General features: G+C 41.3%; 2 protein-coding genes across 2 annotated transcripts; both read left to right on the top strand.

The window, feature by feature from the left end:
- The first annotated feature begins 4,491 nt into the window (after nt 1–4,491).
- Nucleotides 4,492–9,117, top strand: tmem244 (transmembrane protein 244). Its single transcript, XM_070849950.1, has 6 exons — nt 4,492–4,584; nt 6,891–6,976; nt 7,094–7,170; nt 8,277–8,402; nt 8,720–8,764; nt 9,020–9,117. Exons 1-6 carry the CDS (start codon nt 4,492–4,494, stop codon nt 9,115–9,117), a joined length of 525 nt encoding a protein of 174 aa, XP_070706051.1.
- Nucleotides 9,118–10,552: 1,435 nt separating this feature from the next.
- Nucleotides 10,553–13,452, top strand: fkbp6 (FKBP prolyl isomerase 6). Its single transcript, XM_070849872.1, has 8 exons — nt 10,553–10,621; nt 11,505–11,622; nt 11,716–11,805; nt 11,931–12,133; nt 12,359–12,478; nt 12,554–12,751; nt 13,147–13,256; nt 13,380–13,452. The coding sequence occupies exons 1-8, from the start codon at nt 10,553–10,555 to the stop codon at nt 13,450–13,452; spliced, it is 981 nt and encodes a 326-aa protein (XP_070705973.1).
- Nucleotides 13,453–15,162: the final 1,710 nt, after the last annotated feature.

The raw sequence follows: 15,162 nt of genomic DNA, 5'->3' as shown, positions 1-15,162 counted from the left end.
TCCTCTGAGCCGGAGAGAGACGAGGCAGCTCCATCCAATTCCTCCAAAGCGCTTCTTCCGCTTGTGGGAATGCGAGAGGCTTCCACTGATGTGTGTGTGTGTGTGTGTGTGTGAGAGAGAGAGAGAGAGAGAGAGAGAGAGAGAGAGAGAGAGAGAGAGAGAGAGAGAGAGTGTGTGAGTGAGAGAGAGAGAGAGATGGGGGTGAATGGTTTGTGTGAGCGCTGTGTGTTCTCTGGAGTGTGTGCGTGTTTAAGGAGGGAAATAAGGCACTGTGCCATGGTTTTCTTGGATGTGCAGGGCGCACACGATAAGGGGGACGACTGGTTGTGGGGAAAGACAGTGTGAGAAGCCTTGGCGATGCTCAGCTCAAGGAGGAAAACGGATCAGCTTGTCATGTTGAATGTCCCTCAGTGGGAGCAACAATCAGCAGGATGGCAGAACACAGCTTTAGCGCACAAAGCTCAGGAAATAAAAACAATCCTGGAGCAACAAATGCAGCGTGTTTGAGTGACTGACAGCTCTAATATTTGCACGAGGGTGTTCGTGGAAGATATGCACCAAATGTTAGGAGTCATTAACATGCTCAGAGGGCTTTGTTTGTGTTCAACTTTTCAGCTTTTTTGTGTGTGTGTCTCCAAGCAGAGAAAAAAGAGGGGCAGCAAAAACGTTGCAGATGTTGGCATGTGTGTCATTTCCTGTATTTACATGCTGGAGTTAATTCAATGAAAATACACCAGCTGGAGTGAGGTGAGGGGAATGCAAGACAGACAACTGGGCAGATATTTTGAACAATAAGCTTTAAGTGTGTGTGAGTGAGAGAGAGAGACAGAAAGACCATTATTTGTTCAGGTGGCTGAGATTAAGTTGGCAAGGAATGAAACACCCCGAGGGCAGAGTGGTACAGCTGAGCATGTGCACCCAGAACACACACTTGTACAGTCATTAGGGCACTCTGCTGATCCTGGGCCGCCGTCCTCGACCTCAAACCTGACCATGACATACCCGACCTCACCCCCACCCTTAACTCTCATTATAACACCCTCTCTGCTCCACACGCACACACACTAAAAATACCCCTCAAGAATCACCACTTTTTCTTTTTTTTATTTTTTTGCCCTTGCCTACCCCATGCCTGCTCTAAAGAGGTTGAGATCAATGTTGAAGGCACATCCCTGGTGCAGTAGTCAGTCAGTCAGTCGCTGTATTTACATTCCATAAGAGATCGAAATGAAAACACGCTGCAGAGGGGCAGAGGGAAACACATCAGGAGGAAGACAGCGAGATGTGGAGAGAGTGTGGGAGTAAAAGGAGAGGAGAAACAAAGCCGTGCATTGTTGACCGTTGCATTACTTGTTTACAAGCCTCTTGGGATTATGGGATTTACAAAATGTGTTGACTTTTTGGGTTATACTTATTGTAAACAGCTGTGGACAGGAGTCTGCAGCTAAATAATTAAAGGGGAGACGGTAATCAGAGGACAGGAGTTTTGGAGAGAAAAGCGTTAGAGAGGAGGAAATCTGGAGGAATGGGGTGAGGAGAGAAGAGTAAGACGGGGTGAAGGAGAGGAATTGGCTCTTTTATTGAAATGAGAATATTTCAGTGGTTTGAAGTATGATTGACAGGTAGGGGGACTGGTGAAAGCCAACGGGACACATGCAAGGGTTATTTCAGGCTCAGTGATTGGGCAGGATTTTTAGGGCGGAAACCAGCCATTATTTTCATTATCAGTTTGTTCTATAAAATGTCAGGAAATAGTTAAAAATGCATACCACAGGGACCCATTTACAGTAGAGGAAAGCAACAAATCTTCACATTTGGGAGGCATGAACCATTTATCCCCCATAACACACATACAGATGTGTGTTGAATTGATTTAGAAAAACAGCAGTGGTGATTCCTCTGAACACAACACACTCGTGTGGTGTAAACACTCCCTCCAGACACAGAAGCGCTGTGTTAAGTTGTCTCTAGCAGTCCCATTTTTCATGCTCATGTTTTATTAAGTGTGCAACTGGAACATGCTTCAAGCTCGTATCTAAATATTTTGCAACTTGACAAAAACCCGTCAGGATCATGGTTTGTTTAATCTTCGCTGCAGTGCTTCTTTGTTATTTATCATGGCATTTAATTCAAAACTGACTTGAAATCCATCTGACGTTTCACAGCTCCCGTTCAGGCTCAGCTTTGTTGGGCTGAAACAAGGATTTAGGTTTACCTTGGTGATCACGTGCTTGTGAAATTGTCAGGTTTAGTTCACTCTCCTGATAATGAAGCTTTATGACTTCGGACATTTTTAGTCGTAGTAGTCGACTGATACTTTCACATTCACACACATACGATACCTGTTGTCAATGGCAAATTTCTACTGCTAAAGGACTAGTTCAGCATTTTGGGGGATACACTTGTTAGCTGTCTTCAATCAACCAATCAATCAATCTTTATTTATACAGCGCCAATTCATAACAAGTGTCATCTCAAGACGCTTTCCCATTAAGAGCAGGTCTAGAGCAAACTCTTTAATTAGGAGAGAGACCCAACGATTCCATAATTCAAAATTAAGGACTTTAAGGAATCCCCACATGAGCAGGCATCAGGCATCAGGCATCAGGCATTAGGCATTAGGCATTAGGCGAACATGGCGAGGAGAAACTCCCCTTTAACGGGCAGAAACCTCAAACAGAACCAGGCTCAGAGGTGGGCGGCCGAGGAATACAGTTAGCTTAGCTTCGCTAGGCTACCTGTTTCCCCTTTCATCGAAGAAAGCGAATGTCAAACTATTCCTTTAATCGCCTTTCATTATTGCTGTTACACAGATGAGGGAAGCACACGGTGATGCAAAAAAGTGAAAAACATTGCAGCATTATGAAAAGGCTTGAACATCAAAATAAAAATGTACACATGCACCGTCTACAGATGTAAAGCGAGAGATCTGCATGATTAGTGAGATTCTCAGTAATAAAGTTAACCGCTACACACACACACACACACACACACACACACACACACACACACAGTGGGATGAATAGTTATGACGCCTACCTTGCTCTATACGCACCCCCTCCCTCTCCCATGCTCTCCATCACTATGGTTACAATGATGCAGGTTACCGTGGCAGCCAAGTCAACCCCACACTCACATAAAAGCACACGTGCATGTGCTTTACGACACACACACACACACATACGCAAGCTGTGACGCTGAAGAGTTGAATATAGAGTATATAGAGTTGCTATTTCTGGAGTGAGCCGAGGATGCTGATCTATCGTCATTCACCTCTGCCTCTTTTCTCTCTTATCTGTCCTCTCAGGCCATGGATGGACAGACTCTGCCTCTGTGATCTGTTTTCCTTCAAAATCTCAAAGATGAATAAAACATGGAGCAAAATGATTTATGGCACCTCTATCATCTCTATACATGCGAGTCGTGCATCAGGAAGCATCTTATCTGCTGCTGTCAGTGTTGTGCATGTGGCTCTTATCTCTTGTTCTTGTTCTGGTTCTTCATTGGTGGATTAAAGTTCCCTCTGTGCCTATGAGTCTATACCACCACCTAGTGTTCATATTCAGAACTGCCAGACAAGATTGTTTAAATGCGTTTCTCTTGATGTTTTGCTGCAAATTTCTCAAAGAGCTGGACTTCCAGGATGAATCATAGATCAAACTGGGGGAAAGAGGCAACACGACTCACCCAATCAGACCTTCAAAATACATGTAAAGGTTATGGTTAGCTGTTATATTTAGATCTGTCAGTCGATGTCACTGTGAGACATTTTATTAAAACTTTTTATCTGAATAAGCAGTTAATTTTTTGTTAAAAATGTTGCAGATCAAAATTGAGCCAAAAGTGACACTCAAATTTTTTATTTTAGTCTAAGCAGTCCAAAGGTAATATATTACCTGGAATATTACTATTAAATAAGACAAAAGATAACCAGCATGTTTTTTATACCTAAGTATTTTTCTTCTGCTTTATACATTCATGTTTTGTGTCTTTGAAGGAAGGGAAGCAATGAAGGAGGGATGGAGGGAGGAGGAGAAGAGCAGAATGGGAAGGTGGATAACAAGATGGAGACAATGGGAGAGCTGGAAGAAGGAAAAGAGGATGTAAGAAGACGGGAAGAAAAAGGAAGAAGTAATGCTCAGGCAACAACAAAAAAAAGGGGTAAAACCAAAGAAGAACCTGAAACTAAGTCAAATAAAAAAATCTGTGAGTAGTGCTTCCTAAAGTATTAAGTCTCTAAACTAGCTTACGTCTTTTGGGTTGTTTGTATGTGTGCACGTCTGTACTAGAGTACATTCACCTTTATCCCTTTTAGGATTTACTCAGACTTCTTAGTAGTAATCCCATTTCTCCTAATCCAGCCACCCCCCCTCCACCTTCCACCACCCCCCTCCCACTTCCCCGACTCCGACATGCTCTCACACACACACACACACACACACAAATGCTCACATGTAGCCTACATTCTCTCATTTAGACCAGCAACCATTCATGTTGTTGGACTACTGCTGTCGATGTTGTGGATTCACGCTCATAAAACGCCATGGACCCGTCTCCCTCAAGACTACACCCAGTGACACCTGGGTAAGGACGCTGTGAGATGTTGGAAAGTGTGTTAGGATAGAGAGCTGAGTACTGCCTGCAAGGTAGCAGAGTCTCTGTGCACAGCGAGGTCTTTATCAACACCTAACAGAGCTAATTATAGCTGATTAGCATTCTTAAACAAGTGTACTGTCTGTTTTTTTTCCAGCTTTATTGTTGATAGACTGTGTGACCGTATTAACTGATTACTTGTCATTGCTTTATCTGAGCATTAATTTATTTGAGTAGAGGCAACAGACGATTTATTCCAATTTATTAACTGTCATATGAATTATGTCATCATCATTACAGTTATAATCAACATTTTACTGAGTAGCTTATCAGATCTATGTCCTGGTGTCACAATTAGACTTCTGTTTAGCCTTTTCAGACCTGCTTTTGAAAAACTCACCAGGAAAGAGGCATGAATTCAAAGCCGCAAAGCTGTTTTTTCAGTGCAGGATTTTTAAAGTACGGTTAAGTCTGGAGATGACAAATAAACCAAGAGGTAGCCAAGGTGTTTAGCTCTGACCAGGGTATTAGCATGAGCTCAGCTACTTTCCTGCTTTCAGACACACCCACATCCTCATGGCTGTCTGAGCAGGGTGAGAATAGATTCCTTGTGGTTTAGGTGAGCCACAAGGAAAAAGAAAAGTGGGTCATGATTTGATTAGTTTTAAAAATTCATCATTTATATTTGCAGCCTCAAGCTATTAGCAGGAATTTTCCTAAATAGGGAGGTAGAGGAAGTAAAGAAGTACAGGAGCATGAAAGTAAAACAGTTGATGCACCTTTGCACCATAAATGTCTGCCGATGACTTATCCTCTAAGTGAAAGGCTGTAGTCTCTACTGCCACAACACAGATTAGCTGACCACTTGTTGATCATGCTAGCGGCTCTGTGAGGCCATAGCCTACTTAGGCAATTCATTCAATAGTTGTTGCGATATTTCAGTGTGGACCAACATGGTGGCAACTGACAGAGAGACATACCCACCCATGGCACCATGTCACCAGCGTAGCTGAAAATACCAAACTGTCTCCACATCCAACTCCTCAAATATGAAGATATGCTGCTTTTCTCTGGTTTGCAGTGCTATGAATGGAATATCTCTGAGGTTTAGCCAGATGAAAGCATTACCTTGGAACTTGTGAGATATTGTGATAGACATACTTTACAATATACTGACATTTAATAGACTGAATAAAAATAAAAATACCAAAGACTATAGATAAAATAGAAATAAAGATTAAATAAAAATAATTGTCCTATTCATCATTTAAAAAAAAAAGAAGAAATGTTTGTTGCAGCCTTTGAAGCCACTGTGTAGCACACGAGACACGTACCAAGATTACTCCAGTACAACAGATTTAGGACAATTCCTTTGAACAGACAGTGGAGTGAAAGTTGTTATTCATCTTATCTGCGCTCTGTATCGCAGCAGACGTTTGAATAGTAACAGCAGGAAATATACAGGTGTAACTCATAAGATAAGCGGGGGCTCCATTCCATTAATGTGTGCCAGCGAGGCAGCATGCAGGGCCCCGGCACCGGTGCACCCGACTGGAAAGTAGCCCATTATTAATGTGATTAGTTACACCTGTGTTTGACAAGCAGAAATGTCAGCCGCGAAGGAGAAAGGTCTTTATCTCTCAGAAGGTGTAGCCCATTTCCTGTAAAGGCTGCAGTTAATCATCTATGAAAGGAGACTTAAGCAAGCAGGCAGCGACTCTTTGCTGCTATCTCCTGTCATGAGCGCCGGTTTTCTGGGTCACGAAGGAAAGGAGAGCACGAGGGAGAGGAGGATGTATTTTTTCTGTCAGCTTTGGGACACGCACAATGCATCAAATAATGATGACGTCTTTCCAGTAAATGTCTCCACATGTAGGGTTTTCCAGACATATTAAAATCACTGACATGAAGGATTATGTTCCTCTTGGTATTCATGGGTCTCTTGTTTATTTGAAGCAAACTTCCGCAGATGGTCGATGGACGATGTTTCTAAAGCCAGAAGGCATCAAATTTCATCCCCTCATTGATTAACAGCTTATATGTCATTGATTTGGGTGTTTAACCTGGCACGGGGTTGTAATTTCAGCTTTTTTTCGGGAGTCAAATGAAGTGAAAATGAAACAACTGTGCAAACACGCTGGCAGGAAGACAGAGTAGCTGGATATAGATCAAGTAATATTCTGTATCAGCGACTGAAATTACAGATAAGACTGACTGTTCCTCCCACAGCAGGTTTTATGCAAAATTAAAACCCACTATTACTCAGCGTATATAACGTTACTGTTGTGTCTCCTCAGGTCGTCCTGCAGAATCTGTTGATGTGCATGGTGTGCTTCTACTCTCTCTACTACGTCGCCGTCAGTCTCTGCATCGGAATACTCAGGTACGCACGCCAATACTGAGACCTGCTGCAATAAGAGACAAAGTTAATTTCCATCAGAATAAATAAGCACTGGTTATAGTTTGAGCACTTCTTTGTCCCCCTGTGGTGTGTCTGTAGGGTTCATGAGATCAACAGCTTGTTGGCTCCATTTGACTACACAACACAACCGTCATGGCAGAACCCCAAATACCTCGGTGAGTCGCACTGGTGGAGTCTAACTAAGCACATTTACTCGAGTACTCTGCTTAAGTACAATGTTAAAGTACTACTCTTTAACTTAACTACTTAGGTTTCATGCTACGTTTTAAAGATATGAACCTTCTACTCCACTACAGGTGTTGAGAATGAGGTTGATTTTTTTGTTTTGCCGTCCCGTCAATGAGGGCGTGAGGGATGTACTATTTAGTAAAATTTCCTCCATTTATGCTGATTTCTTTTGATGATCATGAAAAGCTTGAGTTGGAGAGCAGGTAACCTGTAATGTTGTAATGAAATGTTTTACCACTGCAGCTGTAATTCTGGTGTCTTGTAAACACTTCAGGGTTGGGCCCTTTTTTTGTGCATGACTTGAAAATAAAATCAATCAATCAACAATTCCAATTGTTCTACTTTATGCTTCACTATATCAATTCGACATTGTTTTAATAAGTTATTTTGAAGATTTAGGATTTACACACAAAACACATCATCATCTTTTTATTATTATTATTGTTAATATGAAGCACTGTTATAGATTAAGTTAATTTAATATTACTGTAGCTTCACATCCACCAGCAACAACATGAAAAAGCTGCTTACACATTAATCCTTCAGTAATAGTAATCCAATTGTTTAATATGGATTATTATATATTACCACTGACAACCAGTCTGCTGCATCATGACTACTTCTACGTTTGATCAATTAAGTGTTTTTCTAATGACCATGTACTTTTACTTATGTAAGATTTTGAATGCAGTATTTTCACACTAGTAACGCCACTGTCACACCGTCTTGAATAAAGCTGAGCTGTCATTAATGCATCATCCTGGGCCTTTTTTACAAAATGTCTGCTGTGAAAAAGGCCCGTGGTCTGTCGGAGCTGTTGCAGAAGCTGAGGATATGTTATCCTGTAGTGTGAAGGGGTTTAGCCACGCTGACTTAAGACTTAGTCTGACTTTTATTGTGACTGATCTCTTTTGCTTTCTGCTGTAGCGTACGATTAAACGTGGCGTTGTATGACAATTGGACGTGTGGTTGTAAAGCTTATTAGAAAATAAAGAGACGAGGCAGAATATCATGAGGCATTTTCTCCCTCCAGTTGGTGTGATCTCCACAGAAGTGACCTATGTTTTGGGAGGGCTGGTGTTCGCCTGGATTGTAGAGGAGTGGGTCTGGGATTACGCCATAACTGTCACACTACTGCATGTCGCAATGACCGTAGCAGGTAAACACACACACACACACAAAGTGGATCAAAAGAGTGGAACAGCTGATAGGATTGGAGGCCTGGTTATGTAACTGGATATCGTGGCTGCGGTTAAAAGATGTAGAGGCACACACACACACGGGCACAATCCATGTATGTGTCTATTTTTATAGAATTAGGGGATCAGCATAATCAGCATAAGGATCAGCATAAATTCATGACAGCCGTTTGACCAAAAATAAAAGAAAGCAAACACTATAATGAAGAATTCTTTGTGTGCCTAGTTTGTACAGGAAGTTTTTAACATTTCACACACAGTCTCCATGTTTCTGCAGTGATGTCAGACTTCCCTTCAGCTGAGCACTGGTGGATAGCTCTGGGTAAGATGTCTACTTGCTCTCTACCTCTCTGTGTGTTTCCTTATCTGTCTCCAATCCCATTTACGGAACGTGAAAACTCCTCTCTCTATATCTCTCCATGTCTTTCTGGCAAAGATAAAACCAACCTTTGCCCGTTCCCAGACTCACTACAACTCATTTCCTTCAGATTCAGGCTTCTTAAGGACGGCCGCTGGCCTCCAGATCTACCTCTGGTTGAACCTCTTCATCTAATTTATTAAAAACCTTTCTCTGCAGGTTCAGGCCTGGTGATGATGATATTTGGAGGACAGCTCCTGGCCTATAAACTCTTCAGGAGCAACTTTGTCTATCCAGCTGAGCTACAGAACTTCTAGTGAAAACACAACAAGGAAATCTTAGGTTTATCTCAGATCCAGATACATCCCAGTGGGTTCACTTTCAAAGGTTGTACTGCTAAGTTCATGATAACGTTAATACTGTAACTTTGTTGATGAGAGAATAGTCAGATCCCTCCATGTACAAATGGCCAATTTTGTCTATTTAAAAATAGTGTTTTTTTAAAACGTATTCTGTACAGTTTGAATATTGTTTTGTACCGTTTCTTTACACACTTCATACTATAATGTAAAAGGTAATAGAGGAGATGACACCGGTAGCATTCTGGAAAAGACTGGATTTACAGCTGCTAGATATGACCGATTTAAAATCAATTTATTGTTGCAACGCTGAGATCAGTCAGCAATATTTCTCCTGTAATGTTAGTATTATATTTATACATATAGTGTAGTACTGATGAAGAAATTGATTACCTGTTCAGACAGCAAGAAGAAATCAAATTTTATTTTTAAGAAGAAAGAATGAAAAAAAATGTGCTTTGGGGCTTCATGAAGAGATGAGCCATCACAAATACATACTGATTTTACTGCTGGTTGTATATATTAGTTTAAAATGTATTTACATTAAATACTCTCTGCAAAATGAATGTCCGGACACATTGTCTTCATTTTGTGTGTTGTACGGTGTCCTTGAGTGCCTTGAAAGGCGCCTATAAATAAAATGTATTATTACTATTATCATTATTTTCTGGAGAAACAACACCAAAGAACACATAATAGATAGCTCCTAAAATCACAGATGGAAAAAGACTTTGGGACCAAGTTGGTGTGTGACATCCAGAAAATACATGTAGCTACTGTATTGCTTTGAAGAATCGTACTTAAAAGGATCATTTTAATTGTAGTAGTGAAGTCAGTAAACTGGACACCTTCTGTACTGTCTGGACCTCTGAGAGGAGCCACTATGTTTTTAACTCAAAGTCTCCTCTTTAACTTATGAAAAGAGATCCAAGTATTTTTCAAAGGTGTTTCTTAACCATACACAGGTACCACTTTTTACTTCCTAACACTAGAATAATATTTTAAAGCAACATCACGATATTAATATATTTTCATATAAGGAAACATAAACTGGCACCTGAACTGTGCGTCCAACAATCCATGTTTCATGTCAAACACAGTAGTACTGACAACAGGACAAGCTTCACTCATCATTTAATTGCAGCATTACTGCTTTCAGTATCTGTCAATGCAGTAATCCAGCTTAATTTCTTAGGTTTTTTGATATGTTATCAATGATGTAGAGACTTTCTGTTGAGGTTTGTTCCTGTACTGCTGGGCTGCTCACAGTGGAGCCTCATTATGACACCTGACTCGAACCTGAGCGCCAAAACAAAGTCAGAAGCCACTTTTACTCACATTTAAGCCTCCTGTTGAATAGCGCAGAGTTGAACCTGTCTTCACCACCGGCTAAATGTCAGGAAACGGGCTGATATTCGGTCACCGGAGGCTGATAAACGCCGAGGAGCGGCTGAGTACTCCGGTGAGTAAATGAACATGTTTAATTGGTTTAGCTTAGCTAGCATGGCTAACGAAGCTAACAGGCTAAGTGCTAGCATAGTTATTAGCATAGTTAATGTCATTAGCAGATGTTTGTGTCCACAGACTTCATGTTATATGATCGTGTTTGTGTTAGTTAGCTTCAGTTGTGACTGTAGAAATGTTATGTTTACATGTTTGTCATTAGTCAAAAGTTTGAATAGGCCTAGTCTTAGTCTTTTCTAAAGCTAAAGAAATTAGCCTTATTCACTATTAAAAGGACTGAGGCTTAGACATGATCTGAATTCAGTGCAACAACATTATCATCACAACTTTTTGTCTTCAAACTTGAATGTTAAAGTCATCAGGAGAACAGATCATCAACACAATGTGACTTGACAAACGATAAAAACCAAACAAATGGTAAAATGGGGGTCTGCCAAAACTGGTGAACTGAACCAATTGTGAGTGTTTACAAAATAAATATTGGACAGTAGAATTATATTGTGAATTTAATAATCCATGTTGCACAGCAGCATCAGTGTGACGCAAACGACAAAACAAATCACCAACAAGAAATCACAGAAGAGTAAATAACTCAATTTTCCTCTGTGTGAAACTGTTTGTTTGTTTGATTTGTTATTTTACAGCATTTTTCTTTATCTGTGGTTTTGTAATTTCTGTAGATTTGTCTTTGTTTAAAAGGTTGCGAATCTGCAACTAAATTTTCTAATTTCTGAATAGTTTTATCTACGGTGTCTACTTTTCTGACTAAGAATAACACTAGACTAATAACTATCCTGCTGGTTCAACACTTACAGGTAACTTTACACACAGACTGAATTAACTGTGAAAACAGCGCTGATGCTTATTTCTTGTCATTGTAGAGTCCGTTTGAGCAGCTTCATCAGCAGATGAACGATATCTTGGGAGATGGAGGGATCCTGAAAGAGGTGGTCCAGCCTGGAGAGGGTCCTCCTGTACCCGAAAACGCTTCAGTACTGAGTATATACGTGTGCAATCGTGATCTAAAAACAGAGCTATTATTTGCCAGATTTGTTCTGCTATTACTTCTCCTTACTCTTTTTCATCCTCAAGTCCACTACTCTGGTTTCCTGGAGTATTCTGACCAGCCTTTTGAAACCACCACAAACCTCAAGTACCCCCGGATGATGAAGTTAGGGAGAGGTCAGTGACTCCTTGTGCGGGTTCAACACTGATTTGCCTGTTAACGTTTTAAAATTGTGGCCTTTTTGTTGGCCTTTTCTGTGTGATTGCAAAATTGAAATGAAGTGAAATTTTCATCCCAACAGATGTGACTCTGATCGGACTGGAGCTGGGTCTGTTGACCATGAAGAAAGGAGAGTTCTCTCGTTTCCTCTTCCAGCCCCGGTATGCGTACGGGGACATGGGCTGTCCTCCGTTCATTCCTGCTGCTGCCGTGGTTCTGTATGAGGTTCAGATCCTCGACTACCTGGACTCCAGACAAGTGGACGACTTTACCGCACTCAGTCCGGTAGGTGTCCTGCTGTTGTCACCGTCAAGGAATGTTGTTATATTTGCCTCCAGAATTCACAGCCAATTATATATGATTATATTTAAAGCCTGTAACCTATTGCTCTTAACGTAAAAGAGTTTGTTTTTATAGACAAAATAAGGCAGAAGGGTGAAAAGCCCTTTCAGAATTTTCTGTTTGTATTGCTGGCTACTTCACGTTGCTTTTTACCTTCACTGTCTTCAGGAGGAGCAGAACACAGTTTCTCTGTCCACGCTACTTGAAGTTGTCAACACACTGCGCAGCTTTGGCAATCGATGCTTCAACCAGAGCCGTTATGACAACGCCAAAGATCGTTATAAACAGGTAAAGCAGTGTTTCTGTGTGGTACACTGGTAAAGGTGAAAATGCACTTTGTAATGGAGTCTGTTTGGCGCACAGGCAGCGATGCTGCTGGGGAACAGGGAAACGCAGAGCGATGCAGAGAGGGAGAGGATCAAGACAGCACTGCTTCCTCTCTATCTGAACCTGTCTCTCACTGAGCTCCGTCTGGACAGCCCGCACAAAGCCCTGAAATACGGCAACAAAGCCTTGGAGATAGACTCCGCCAACACAAAGGCTCTTTTCCGCTGCGGACAGGTCAGACGGGCCTTTTGTTAGGTCATTCATTCTCCAAACCATCAGATAAAAGTCCTTGGAGACATTTAAGGTCAATGATAGTAAATTTCTTTTAAAAAGGAGGTTAAAAATAGAGACGCAGACGGAACCAGATGCAATTGATGTTCAATCCTTTTTGAACTGTAGGAGTTAGTCATTTATCACATCAATACATTTAGTTTGAATTCAATGAACACCAGGTAATTTGAAAGTACATCTAACTATTTCCTTTTAACTTTAGACACTGCGATGAGCCATAAAAGCCACTATGAGTTCATGAGCAGCTTTTCCTTCTCCTCTGGGGCCCCTATGTCGCTAATTGCTTACACTCTAGATAACAATCCGTCCATTATTCAGACTGATGTCATCTCTGTCAGGCGTATCTGGAGCTGCATGAGTACGAGAGCGCGCAGGGTTGCCTCATATCTGCTCAAGCAAAGAAGCCCTTTGACAGTGACATTAACAACCTACTGAGGAAAGTGGCAACGTAAGACAAACTTGTGATGACACACTGCAGACACCGGTGTTTTAGTGTAAAGTAGCAGAGCTAGCCGAGGCCACAGACCCCCTCTGAAGGTATCCTTGTGTGTAAATGCTGTTCATGTTTCAGATGCTGTAAAGACAGCTTGGACAAACAGAAAGACATGTACTCCAAGATGTTCAGAGACTTGAGGGGCAAGTGAACACGTGAAGATGAGTAAAAAGGTAAGAAATGATGCTCACTCAGTTCCCCCCAAGTTTAACATCTGCTCATTTCTCTGCATTCATCCAGTTTCCATAATTTTTTTTTTTTTTTTAACATTCTTATGTCCCCTGTTTGAGATTTTCAGAAAGACAGATCTCCTTCATACAATGTTTGTGTGTTGCAGATGATTGTTTTCTCTCCAGAACTGCAAACTCTGAAAGTTCAGCCTTGTGCGTATGTTATGAACAGAATAATATTGTACAGATATATTGTTTGTTTCCTTTAAAAGAATGAGCGGGTTCGTTCATATGTTTTGTAAATAATGTAGCTCAACAGTTGTGTTTCTGTTTGAAGATATGATTTGCAGCATTTCTACTTTCAACCTCTGTTACTAAAAACTTACGCCTGGAAGAACATTTACATGAACAGTCACAGGAAATCTTGCATTTTTCCCTGAAGTTGCCACCTCTCCTGAGGCTGTTTAGAATCACCGTGTTTGCTGGAGTGCTAAATATTTGTGTGGGGTCTGGTCACTCTCAAGGGGGTAATAAAAATCTTTTCCACTTCAAAGATATGTTGTTTTTAAAGTACATAAATTGCAAATAGCAAGTTTTCATGATCTTGAATTTTAACTTCATGGTCCAATGTGCTGTACTGATCTTTCTGTTGTTCTTAAAACAAGTTTTTATTGTCCTGCATGGGAGATTTGAGTTGCAGAGGCAAAAACAGTCAGCTGAGAGTTAAGTGTGATACAGCACGAGTTTCACACTCTGTTGGTGGGTCAAGTACTTGGAGATCATTTGCATTTTGATTCAAGGATGTAGTTGTTGTTGTTATGTGTACCAACAAACACCAGGGGGCGTACCTGAGCAATCTCTTCCTCTAGAACAGCAACCTGCTCATTTATAAAAGGTGACCTAGTAAAGCATGAACCTTAAGTTGTAATATTAAAATCAATCTTTGGCAGAAAAACTCCAAATACAACTATGGTGTCGTTGTTAGCACTGTTGCCTCTCAGCAAGAAGGTTTGAAGCTGCTGGCTGGAGTTTGCATGTTCTCCAGCCACTCCGGTGTCCCCCCACAGTCCAAAGACATACAGGGCCGGTTAACTGGTGACTTTAAATTGAGTGTGAGTGGTTGTCTGTCACTTTTTGTCAGCCCTGCAACCAGTCCAGGGTGTACCCCACCTCTCCTATGACCTACTGTAAAGGATAAGTGTTATAGAGAATGAATGAATGAATAGAAAATGAAATGTTAGATGTCTTTGCAACAGCCTACGCAATTACTCTACTGTCCACCTGATACACCCTCGTCACATGCATCAAACCATGCTGCCATAATGTGTGAGGAGGCAGTATCTGATGTGGAGTAACTGGACAGAGTGAACGGATGGGCTGTAGTACTTGGAGGGGGGTTGATGGGGGAGGTAAGTTGACAGGAGATCAGAAGTGGGGAGGGGCCGATGGAGGAGCAGCAAAATCTGATTGACCTTCTTTGACTAATCCACTAATTCACAGTGTGTGAGTGTTTTAGCATTGTCTCCCAGCACATGGCCAGTAGGTCATGCCGTGTTAAAGAGCGTTTGACTGGAGGCAGACGCAGACAAACACTATGGTCTCCAGACTGGTCTACTACCTTCATCTTGGGTGAGGAATGTGAGAGGGAGACAACATCTGTGTGAACAATAATGTGTTTGACCATACTCATT

This window comes from Pempheris klunzingeri, chromosome 18 (assembly GCF_042242105.1).
Source record: "Pempheris klunzingeri isolate RE-2024b chromosome 18, fPemKlu1.hap1, whole genome shotgun sequence".
NCBI classification, from domain to species: domain Eukaryota; kingdom Metazoa; phylum Chordata; class Actinopteri; order Acropomatiformes; family Pempheridae; genus Pempheris; species Pempheris klunzingeri.
Note: the sequence above shows the minus strand (reverse complement) of the source record. Positions and strands in the feature narration are given on the sequence as shown.